This window comes from Capsicum annuum, chromosome 6 (assembly GCF_002878395.1).
Source record: "Capsicum annuum cultivar UCD-10X-F1 chromosome 6, UCD10Xv1.1, whole genome shotgun sequence".
In the NCBI taxonomy this organism is placed as follows: domain Eukaryota; kingdom Viridiplantae; phylum Streptophyta; class Magnoliopsida; order Solanales; family Solanaceae; genus Capsicum; species Capsicum annuum.
In genome coordinates this window covers 132,612,717-132,624,780 of record NC_061116.1, presented here as the reverse complement: position 1 = coordinate 132,624,780, position 12,064 = coordinate 132,612,717, and the positions used below count along the sequence as shown (strand labels likewise).

General features: G+C 35.5%; 1 protein-coding gene and 2 long non-coding RNA genes across 4 annotated transcripts; 1 reads left to right on the top strand and 2 right to left on the bottom strand.

Annotated features, from left to right (window-relative positions):
• Positions 1-670: 670 nt before the first annotated feature.
• LOC124899714 lies at positions 671-8,903 on the bottom strand. 2 transcript variants are annotated; one of them, XR_007057182.1, is made up of 3 exons: positions 6,629-8,903; positions 1,854-1,957; positions 671-963 (listed from the first exon to the last, which is right to left on the bottom strand). It is a non-coding gene; the product is annotated as an uncharacterized LOC124899714 (long non-coding RNA). The 2 variants fall into 2 exon arrangements; XR_007057181.1 differs by lacking the exon at positions 6,629-8,903 and having other exon boundaries at positions 1,854-3,139.
• A 1,077-nt stretch (positions 8,904-9,980) lies between these two features.
• Positions 9,981-10,684, bottom strand: LOC124899713. The gene is made up of 2 exons (XR_007057180.1): positions 10,543-10,684; positions 9,981-10,398 (listed from the first exon to the last, which is right to left on the bottom strand). It is a non-coding gene; the product is annotated as an uncharacterized LOC124899713 (long non-coding RNA).
• On the top strand, positions 10,273-12,032 carry LOC107873327 (arogenate dehydrogenase 1, chloroplastic). Its single transcript, XM_016720130.2, has 7 exons — positions 10,273-10,484; positions 10,574-10,742; positions 10,834-10,989; positions 11,157-11,239; positions 11,343-11,412; positions 11,567-11,641; positions 11,733-12,032. The coding sequence occupies exons 1-7, from the start codon at positions 10,306-10,308 to the stop codon at positions 11,823-11,825; spliced, it is 825 nt and encodes a 274-aa protein (XP_016575616.1). The 5' UTR covers positions 10,273-10,305; the 3' UTR covers positions 11,826-12,032.
• The last annotated feature ends 32 nt before the right edge of the window (positions 12,033-12,064 follow it).

Here is a 12,064-nt window from a genome sequence, read left to right as displayed (position 1 = left end):
AATAAACTAGTTGAATTAAGGAGGATCCTTAAGAAAGCGGATGTCATTCTGTCAACTTCGCCCCGATGGATATCTCCTCTCAAGCAACCACCAAAGGAATCCCTCTTTCCACATGAGGATGATAAATGGTGATGCCTACTTGCAGAGCATAGTCTTTCATGAAATTAATTTTACAATGCACTCTAAAGTAAATGATATCTTGTTAAAACCCTCGAACCCTCTGTAGCAACAGTTTTGGAGAATCTGTGCATCTTTTGCATAAATGTTTTCATCCTCTTTCCTGTATTCCTTTCTTGAATAGTCAAATTATTGAATGCCTTCCCCGTAGACGTAGTTTGAGAGATTGGACACCATTGACTACTTTCAGGATTCTCAGATTTTGCAAGTTAAAGTGTCTTGCATTCAGCCAGTTCTGACAAACAAAGTTAATCTCATTGTTCACTATTTATAATTTCTCACTTGTTGGAATTCCTTTCACTTTATCTCAGCAAAAATGCAACTTTTACACTGTCACTTAAAAAGGTACTCAAGGTGCAACTAAAGCAAAATTTGAGCGTTTACAACTACCGGGTAAGAGAAGTATCTAGTTCAACGCTGTAGTTGGTTATAGCTAAACAGTGCTCCAATGAAGTTTCAGTTTACCTTTATTCTAGGCAAAGTAGATAGAGTGTTCGAAAAATAATTTTTTATTAAACGAGTATCAAAATTTATCAACTGTGTATATTGACAAGCTAAAAAGTGAATGGTATACAGCAAGAGAATCAAAACTGCTGCTTACAAGTAATGCTAGAAAGTAGAGAAGATAAGTAAGTGCTACTATTGACTGTTGATTTCATCAGTATTGGTATCTTCTGATGTATTGCAACCGACTGCAGCTGGATTTGCAGAATCTGGAGGAAGATCAGAAACTTGCTGACTCTTCCAAGCCTGCAATCCTGTAAGCCGGGCAAGGTCGATCCATTGCTGCGGAAGAAGAGATACAGAAGTACTAATCATTAGCAAACAGAAAAACTACATATTAATAATGAGATGATTGGTGGATGAATGGTTGGTAAAACAACAGGCCATGATGGAGGACAAGTTTGTAAGAAAATAATATGCGAGACCCAGGGGAGGAGCATGTGAGGCATTAATTGGCTAAGGGCGGAATTAGGTAAGTAATAGCATTGAGAAGTTCTCGGGTCCCTCTCATCCCCTTTCTGGTTCATCTCCCCCTTCCCTGTTCTTCTCGCTCTGTCTCCCTCATTCTCTTTTCCAGTGTATTATATGTATTATGTTGCTACAGTTTAGTCCCTTAATTAGTGTTTGTATTTGACTATTTGTTCAGTTCATTAATGGAAGATTTGCTTGGATTAATAGGGTACATTACCCTGTGTTACCTTGGTTTGAATCTAATTGGTTTTGCTTGGTGACATTACTGTTCATTGCATCTTTACTTTAGAGCTACTACGAGGATAGGAAACTTCTCTTGAAAGAAAAGCAATATCTCCTACTATGTTTCGAAGTGAATTAAGGCTAATTGGGAAACGGATGGGACAAGTATAAAGAACGGAGGACACAGCAATATAGGATAGGAAATCTAAATAAAAGGTTTTAAGTGGAGAATGGTAAAGAGGCGGGCACATTTTCCATTGAGCTTCGAACTATAAATAAGCTAGCCTTTGGGTCAGAATGAATAAATGAAAGGCACTACCCTGAGGAGACCCTCACGAAGACTAATCTTTTAGATTCCATCACTAACCTCATGACTGATTACTAGGATGCTCATGAAAGTAGTTTATGGTCGGTTAGTTGTAAAAAAGAAAAGAAAAAAAAAACAATTAACTTCAAAAGCATTTTAGACCGCATCTAACCTGGGTTCCCCAATAGGAGTTGATCATTCGAACAACAAAAGATAGCACATTTACAAGAAATGTTTGGTCAGAAAATTAATCTGCAAGCCGGTGCTCTACCAATCCTGCATTTCAAGAATATTATCATTTTCGATTGAACCTCGAGCACCTTAATAGAAAGTTAAGGAAATCATTGTCAGATAGGTGTTTCCGCAGTAAATGCTACTACAATATTTGAGCGAACGCTCGTGTCCAACATATTACAATAGTAAAGATGAAGGATCCAACAACATACCTAGTAAAATCCCACAAGTGAGGTCTGTGGAGGGTAAAGTGTATGCACACCTTACTACTACCTCGAGAAGGTTAAGAGGATGTTTCCGAAAGACCCTCGGCTCAAATCTAGCAAATCCAGGTACAAAAAGAGGAAAACAGTGATGAAAATAAAGCAACGAACAAGGTGTAATGACCCACTAGGTCATTTCCTCGATTTACGCATATTTTCAGCATTTCAAACCTTCCCACAATGGCTACAGCCATTTGTGACTTGTTGGAACTACCGGTTCGGTTATCGGATAGTTCGTTTGGGTTTTAGGCTCATTTCCCTATTTTGGAGCTTTCGATGTTAAGAAATTGGTCTCGGACCAAAACTCATAAACGACCTTGGAACTTGAATTATCTTTCCAACGATACCAATTTTATACAAATCCGGTATCGAAGTAAAGTTATGGACATTTTACAAAGAACTACCGGAACTGCCCAAAAGCGACGGTCAGGCCGATGGACCGTTGAGCTAGCGACGGACCATCGCCCAAGCCATCGCGACTAAGGCAGTGAACCCCTCTACTGGCCAAGTGCGACGGACCGTCAAGCTAGCGACGGACCGTTGCCCAAACCGTCGCAGACGAGGCAGAAAGTTCATGTTCTGGCCAAGTGCGACGGTCAAGACGACGGACCGTCGAGCCAGCGATGGACCGTCGCCCAAACCGTCGCCACTTTCGATCAGCGATTTTAAGTCATTTTTAAAAGGATATTTGGGTCTTTTTCCATCCGTTTTAACCCCTAATTATACCAGACCAGAGCTCATAACTTCATTATTCATCCACAACACCAAATTAGGGTTTCTCTCAAAGATCAATTCCCAAGATCAATAAACCCTAGGCGTTAAATTCCAAATTAAGAATTCAAGCTCTCCTCCGCCAATCTTCAAGAAATCATCCACCCGGGTAAGTCAAGTGTTGATTCATGGGTTCCGTTCACCCATGAAGCTCAAGAAACCCTATTTGAAATATAAACTTTGGATTCCATGGTATGAATTGAATTATATCCATGTTTATGTTGTTATTTGATTTCCAAGTTGAAGTCTTCAATGATTATCATGAAAATATGTTAGTATGTGGTTGAAATTATTGCATTGGAAGTGTAAAATGTTGCCATGAAGTATTATTTCAATATTCATTCCTAAGCATGCATGCAAGGCGTTTGATAAAATTCCTAAGAGAATAAGAATCATGCTTTAGGACTCAACTTTGACCAAATTAATGAATCGATCTTTCTCCCTTATGCTTGATATGACTCCCCTGTTATTATTATACTTTGTAATGGATTGACATAATGCTCATGAGATTAGTCTTATAAAATTATGATATGTTTACATGCATTCCTATTCATGTGTAAGCTTATAGCATGTGAATACTTCATGAAATCCCCAATGATTGTACTATGAATTGTTGACTATGGTCATGTGTCAAGAAGTGTTATGTCTTGTCAGTTTCATGCTATCGAGTCCTGGGGTACTTGTACCTGACGATTTAGTTGTGTGCCTAGAGCCAGTGCCAATTTTCAAGATACTCTCAGTCAAGCCATGTTCAGTAGAATTCAGCCAGTCTCATGACTCGGGAAAACTCAGTAACCTCAGTCAGTTATCAGATCTCAGTAATATTCCGTCAGTTAATGGAACTCCATGAACTCAGTTCAGTTAGTTCAGTATAATTAATTCAGTGTCTAATCAGATGGGAGCAGGATTCAACACCGAGTGAGTCCAAGGATGGGAACTCACCTGCGAGTAGAGGGTATGATTCTTAGAAGCAATCCTTGCGCTCCAGAACTACGTAGACAACGTAGGTTGAAACATCAAACCTGCTAGATGAGGGTAGATGAGGTGGTTTAACTTGTTATATGAGGGTCCCACCGTTCTCATTAGAGTACCTGTTAGATGAGGGATCACTCACAGCTTGTCCTTACCAGTGGCACGGTATTGACACCCTTTCAATTGGGGTTACAGATTGAACCCCCAACTCAACTATAATAGTTTATTAAGGGCATGTCGGTTAGATGACTACTTGTCTCAGTCTCAATAATAGAACTCGGACAGTTCTACAGAATTCAGGACTATCAGATACAGTCACCCAGCTCAGTACGGAACTCAACTAGTTCCATCAGAAACAAGACTGTCAGGCACAGTCATTCAGATAATAGTATATCAGTTATACGAAAACTTACGTTATCAGTATTCAGACTCAATGATGTCATGATCTCAGTTACAGTTCACGTATTCATGCATGTATTCTCACGCTCATGTTATTAAGTCAGTTAGTATTATTCATGCATATAAACCCCTTACATTTAGCCTACCTGACTTGCATACCTGTACATTCAAACGTACTGATACATTTGAACTATGGTGTTTTATACCATACGTTCAGATGCACGAGCTCCAAGGCATCCTTAGTAGATCAGACATTCAGCAGCCAGACTAGCAGTGAGTCCTCATCATTCGAGGATAGAACGATTATTTTGTTACTTTATTATTTCAGTAGTCCGAAGTTAGTTGGGGACATGTCCCATCAACTCCACAGTTTTTAGACAGTTTAGAGGCTTCCAGACTATAACATGTTCAGACAATTATTTTAGTTTTGTTTTGGTATTGATATACTGCATTTCTAGATGTTATGTTTTATCAGATATTTGAACCTTATGGACTTTCAGCCTTTTTCCGCATTTATACAGTATATTATGCAATGCCCAGTTATAGATATCAGTCATGGGTTAGCTTGTGGTCCTTCGGAGTCATGAGCACCGTGTAGTGTTCCGGGTACCAAATTCGGGCGTTACACCATGCATATACTTGATTGTCTTATATTATAATTATTTTCAAAAGACGATGCAGGAACAAAATGACAGCACATTGTGATCCACTTTGCTAAAAAAACTTTCTAGAAAGTCAAAAAATATAAAGTAACATAAACTATGAATGCTTTAACAAACAAAAATTTTAATTTTTGGAAAAAAAACAGAAATGGGAGAAGTCATTAATAAACACTAAGAGTGGAAAAAAATTATAGGATAAAAAAGAGAGAAAGGTTTGCAAAAGGGTCATCAAAGTTTTGAACTTAAGACCCTGGCATCTGTAGCGAAGGTCCTTGTTGTATTATTAATACATTATGGAGCGAAAATTGATGAGATATTTGCATCAATATCAAAAGTAAAATCACAGCACATCTTATGTGTAGCAAATAGTTTAGACCAGTCTAGATGGAGAATTGGAGTGAACAATACAGTGAACAATTGGAGTTTAGACCAATCATACTTGGGGATGATTGAGTAGCATTGTCGTTCTCCTTGTAACTTAGAAAGCCAATTTTGCAATTGTTGTGTCTCAACTTCTGCAATATATTTTTTTTAATTTTAATTTATATGTCGTCATTCCTAGGTATTTTCCATTTTTTCAAAGACCAACATTAAACTTGGTTATTCATATGCTTGCCTTTTTCCTCATGTCTCAGGAGAAATATCAACCTGAAAATAGCTAGGAAGAAGACTAAACATCTTCTCGTCATATATATGGCCTTACAGAACAAAACCACATTCTTATTTGTATAAGGATTTATCTGGAGCATCACTTGCTACAGATATTTTATCAATTATCATAATTTAATCGACATTTCAAGGGATCCAATTATGAATAAGAAAAAAACACACCTTGGCCTAAAGAATACACCCTAGACGTTGAGCTTCTTGTCGTCTTGAACCAGCACAGGATGAAATTTGTATTATAACATTCGCCTCAGGAATATCAATGGAGTTATCACCCACCAGTAAAAAAAGTGGTGATCACAACATCCACAAAAATTCATAGGTCCTTTGTGTTGTGAAGCACAATATTTTTCCTGCTATCTGATTTGAGATGAAAGTCGTGATGAAACTGGCGTGATCGGTGATCATAACCTCAAACTGCACTCCGTATAAAGTAGATAACATTGTATTTCAAGCTACAACGCAAACGATTTAGGTACCCTTGTTCTTCCATTAGGTTCTTCTCTACGTCAAGCCAGTCTTTATTTCTTACATCAGTTAGTAATCCAATAAAGTCGAAACAAAGAAAGTAGTGTAATTTATACTTCAGGTTAAGCAGAAGGTGAGCCTCTCGAGGTTGACCAGTTCTAAAGTCATTCAAAGGTAATTAGATATTCTCCAAACCAAAGTATGACCCATATTTCTACTGGTAACAATTCCTGTAAGCATGATTTCACGATCTATATTATTCTATATAAAACTAAAGGTCGATGTAGAACATGCTCTCTCAGCTAAGAGCATTGTTCCAGTTTTAAGCTTTTCAATATACGTGTACAGTGTAATTAAGGCATTTAGTTTGTGGAGACATCAGGATACTTTGCTCTTGTCTAGAAAATAGAAAGAGGCAAAGCAAAACAGGATTAAAATAAGCTTTGATTTTGAATTGGAAGTTTCCCGTCCAAAAAGTCTTACAATAATGTCAAGCTTCATAATTTACTTACTTGTCCTCTTGAGAAGCCTATTGAGTGACACGTTTCTTCACCGATCTCCTAACCTTTAGCATTCTTCCTCAGTTTTCGGCTCTTTACAAAGATCTGAGCATCAACTTCCAATGGTTATTATGGATTCTCTAAAACTCGAACCCGAAAGCTGGTTTGATGAAAACATAGTTCATTTTTAGCTCATAAAACTGAAGAAATTGAAGAAAAATGAAGATTTTTCAAGATGTCGGGTTATCTTTGGTATGTCAAAAAAATATTGTAACGCAAAGACAATAATTTTCAAACATTCCATAAGATAAGCAATACACATTCTTGAGGCTATACCAAAATTGAGAATCAATAGACTTTTGGATGGCTCTAGCGAAGAGGGGTGTCGTTGTTGTTCTGTTCATCAATGAAGTTGCTATGTCATCCATCTAAGCACAAGATTCAGTATCCGTCGAAATCAAAGTTGAAGGCATAACAAACAATCCTTGAAAAAGGATCTTATACATAACACAAATCGGACCTGTTTATGAATGTGATCGTTTTGTCCTTTTTGTTCACGAATGAGGATATCCTGCAAGATTTTTTAAAAACTGATCATGTGTGGGCTGAAATTTTATCTTGTATAGTCGAACTAAAATAAGAAAATGCATAAATCAGACATGTTCAAAATCTATAATTCAAGCCCATTTGTGTCTAAACATTTAAGGATTTAAGTACCAAGTTTTAACTTTTGGCACTATCCCTAAATAGAATTCCAAGTCAAAAACATGTTTATCCTTGTTACCATTTTGACCCATTTAATTAGTACTAAAACAAATTGTTTAAATGGGTTGTATGACTATCCATAACATATTTGTGATATTTTGCATCCCCTTCTCCTCCATCGTTGAAATCTAACCACAACTCAACCACAGGCCAACAATGGAGTGGATTTCCTTTGGGGTTCGAGATTTAAGAGTTTGTTACAACTCTCGTCACTTCAATCACCGATAAAATCTCATTCAAACAGCTCTCCAGAATTACAAAAAAAAAAGTGTGCGGCGTGCAAATGTCTACCAACATATAGAACTAAAATGCTATATATTGAGACATTCCTTTAGTTTCTAACAGCTTATAAAATACCCTATGAATTAAGGAAGTTTAAAGAATTCAGACCTTTTCACTGAAATTATGTTAAGCACCATTCAAGAACCGACTAATTATTAAAGTTAGTTATCAGTTGTTTCCAAGGGAAACATCATGAGGGGAAAGCAAAATATATTGCACATCTTGCACAATCGACACATATGTCTTCCTACAACTTATGCAGCCTTGAAGTAAAACATACAAGAAAATGCTCCAAAACAACTAAGGTTGTCCGATAGACTTCTAAATAGGTTTTCTTTTGGTCAATAAACCTAAAATAAACACTTGAAAACTACAGTAATAATATGAAAAAACAACTGAAAATATGAGAAGACATCCAATATCAGCCACAAAATAGTAGCAAAGACATTTTTTTCATGTTCTTTTCTCCACTTTATTCACTTAAGCAAAGGGGTCCTAAATCTATGAAACCTAATCATATCAATGTAAAAACATGAATGGCAAATCATAGAGAAATAACAACCCGTACACGGTACACCGCTATAGAAAAATCATCAAATAATAAAAACAACACCGCATCGTCATGCTATGCGGTATTAAACAGATCATAAAACTAACTTCAAACTATGGTGTTACCTTGCATAGAGCAAAAATCAAACTTGAAAATAGAAGGTCAAAATACAATTTCACGTCTCAAGAATCTCCCAAATATCTAACTTGATTACTCTAATCTAACTTTTGAATAATCAAAGCGATAAAAAAACAGAGAAGCCAAGCAAACAGAGGAAAAGCAATAGCAAAGCAAAGGAAATGTAGCACTCCATATTTCCTCTTTTTTTACTTTTGAAGAGGAAAGCATCTCTTCTGAAGATTATCAGAAATTTGCTCGGAGAAGCAGTCAAACGAACTCAATTAGTTAAGCACTCATGTCGGCTTATGATGGAGTACTATGAAACGAACACGTAGAACTTAGGATTGATTGCAAGCCATGTATGATAATTTTCAATGATGAAATTGCCCTTAAACTTTGTTAATAATGGCTAGAAGCAGGCCATGTTGAAACCCTCTTTCTATAATATAGATAAAGTTGAGTATCTGAATAAGTGCTTAGACAGTTTAATAAAATAAAATTATTTTATTTGAAAATTTTCAGTTTGGAGGTGGAATGATATTTGATCATAGTTTTACAATAAAAATTTAAATAATTACTTTCTATTTTTATTAATTAAATTTAATATTTCAAATATTATAATTTAGATATTCAAAAAACTGTAATTATAATTCTTCTCGTAATGATATAATTTAAAGAATATATTTTAGTATATTACAAAAAGTACATAATTTGAATCTCCAAAAATAAAAAGGTGATGCAATAAATTGTGGCAATAGAAATAATTTTGTGATTAAATGTGTTTGATAGACGAAATAAATTGCTATTGTAACTCTTTGATATTTTAAAAAGAAATTCAGATAAGTATCAATTGTTAAAAGAAATTTCAATGAGTTATATATTTAGAAATTACTTATAAGCATGCAACAATTAATAAGTTAAAACATACATTTTTAGAAAAAATTACTATTAAAGAAAAAATTGGATAATTCTTCAAATTTTATTTGTGTTACATAAATTTGAATAAAGAAAATAAATGCATTTTCAATAATCTGTACATTTAAAAATTATGTAAAAAGTATTATAAGTGACAATAATAAACTACTTTAAATACTTTTAAAAGAATTAAATTATAGTCAGAAAAATTTAATTGACTTTTAAAATTTTATGTGTGTCATATAACTTGAAACAGAGAGAGTGAATATATTGAGTTTGTGCTGACACATACTACTATGTCTAATATAAGAAGAACAGTTTGGTTAGCCAACAAAAGATAAAAACAAACTTGAGTATCTTTTCATTTTTGACTCAGTGTTTGATGAGAATTTTTTTTTTTTTTTGAAAAATTATTTCATTTTAGTAAAAATTGTAATATTTGACCATAAGATTTTCAAATGTAATTTTCATTTTATACGAAATACAACTCCAAATAATGTTTGACCATGAAATTTTTAAATACAACTTGAAGTTAAATTTGGAAATGTAAAAAACAAGAAAACGTTGTTTTCACTTTTTTTACCTTTCTTCTCTCATAAAATTCAAAAACAATTCTAATTATATTTATGAACAAACACAACTTCAACTTCAGCTCAAATTTCAACTCTTTAACTTTACAAATTTAGTTTTCATGGCAAACGCCATATAATTTTGATATTATATTTAAAAAAGTGCAAACAGGTAACTTTTTTCACTTTCATTTCTATCACAAAAAATCAAAACAACATTAATTTATATATATATGATCAAATGTAACTCAAAACTCCAATTTTAATTTAAACCGTAAAAATTTTTAATTTTCATGAGCAAACACTACTTAATAGCGTTCCCGCGTTTACTCGTCCGCCTGGAGACCATTTCATCAATTTCTTTTTTTGGGAGGGGGCGCAGGGGGGGAGGGGGAAGGGACGTCACAAATTTACTCAGGACAATTACCCACATCAGCTACATCTTCTCCCTCACGTTCGCCGCCGTCTTATCTTTTTCTGTCGCACCCATGTCTCCTTCGTCGTCTTCTTGTTCCCAAGCAAAAACTTTACGAATCGGCATAATTGGATTTGGTCCTTTCGCGCAGTTTTTGGCCAAAAACCTGATTAAACAAGGCCATTTTATCAGGGCAACTTCAAGATCAGATTATTCAGAGCTTTGCTCAAATTTGGGCATCCTATTTTTCAGGTATATATATGCAGACGATCAACTTTGCTGATAGTACAAAAGAATGAATAAATCTTACCAGTTATTGACTGCTAGCTTTGGCCGTTTAGGGATATGGGTGCATTTCTTGAATCGGATAATGAAATCATAATAATTAGCACGTCGATCCTGTCTCTATCACGAGTCGTGGAGTCCATGCCATTCCATTGTCTCAAGCGGCCTACACTTTTCGTTGATGTGCTCTCTGTGAAAGAACACCCAAAAGATGTCCTTTTGCAAGTATGCAATTCACACTGCTTCATGCACTTTGCAAGTCAACGGTTCCATATTTTGTCTAACAATATATAGTTTCATACCATGTGTTTAAAAGATACTGCCCGAAGAGTGCGACTTGCTGTGTACGCACCCAATGTTTGGACCAGAAAGTGGGAAAGATGGATGGACAGACTTGACTTTTATGTATGACATGGTTCGAATTAGAGATCAGCCCCTGTGCTCTTTTTTTCTGCACGTCTTCTCAAGTGAGGTAACAAAGTACTGCAGATATGCCATAGCTGTCTTCCTCGATTTTATTGCTTTCTCATTATGGTTCATTCTGCTACAAACTCCTTAAGCTGAAATTTTTCCTATACCATTCCAATTTGACTGGAAAAATGAGTAAAGAGAACCCCATCTGAGCAATCTCTATTGCAGGGTTGCAAAATGCTCGAAATGACTTGTGAAGAGCATGATAGATTGGCTGCTCGAAGTCAATTCCTCACTCACACAATCGGCAGGTTATTTTCGTGACCTGCCTGTTAGCAACTAAAATTATATGTAGTAAAAGAACTAAATACAACAACCAAGTCTACTACAGTATTGATCTTCTTCACTTGACAGGATCTTGTCGGAAATGGACGTTGAACCCACGCCCATAGACACAAAAGGATTTCAGAAACTTGTTCAAGTGGTAATCATGCAACATTTTGACTCCACAGAAGAATATTATTTTACTAGATTGCACTTGCAAAAGATTAAGCATGCCAGCACATTCATCCTCTAGAAATAATTTTCAACTTCTGGGACCTGTTTTTTATTATACACTAAAATTGGACAACATGCAGAAGGAGAGCTCAGTTAAAGATAGCTTTGATCTGTTCAGCGGACTATTCATTCACAATAGGTTTGCCAGGCAACAGGTATAGTAATGATCCTTTCGTGTTCTGCAACTGAATCATAATTTCTTGGTACAATCAAAGGAGAAGAAAAGCTGAAGGAATGATGGTGCAGATGAAAAATTTAGAAGTAGCATTGGAGAAAGTTAAAGAGAAACTTCAAGAGAGATCAAAGATGCGGCAGGATCCTATCATACCGAAGTTCTAACAACTGCTGAAGAATACTAATGAATGGGAACTTCATTACTCACTTTCTTGGTCTTGTAAATGTTCCATTGCTTGTGTCATTTTAGATGCTATATATTGTTTGCAACTTTACTAAGACACATCCGGAGGAATCAATCTAGACAATGTACTCTAAAAATGAAAGGCATTTTGTTAAGAATTGACAATAAACTAGTTGAATTAAGGAGGATCCTTAAGAAAGCGAATGTCATTCTGTCAGCT

Coding starts and splice junctions, on each gene's coding strand:
- LOC107873327 (XM_016720130.2), top strand. CDS start 10,306: ATGTCTCCTTCGTCGTCTTCTTGTTCCCAAGCAAAAACTTTACGAATC. Junction 11,240..11,342: donor CTCACTCACACAATCGGCAG/GTTATTTTCGTG, acceptor TTCACTTGACAG/GATCTTGTCGGAAATGGACG. Junction 11,642..11,732: donor ATAGGTTTGCCAGGCAACAG/GTATAGTAATGA, acceptor ATGATGGTGCAG/ATGAAAAATTTAGAAGTAGC.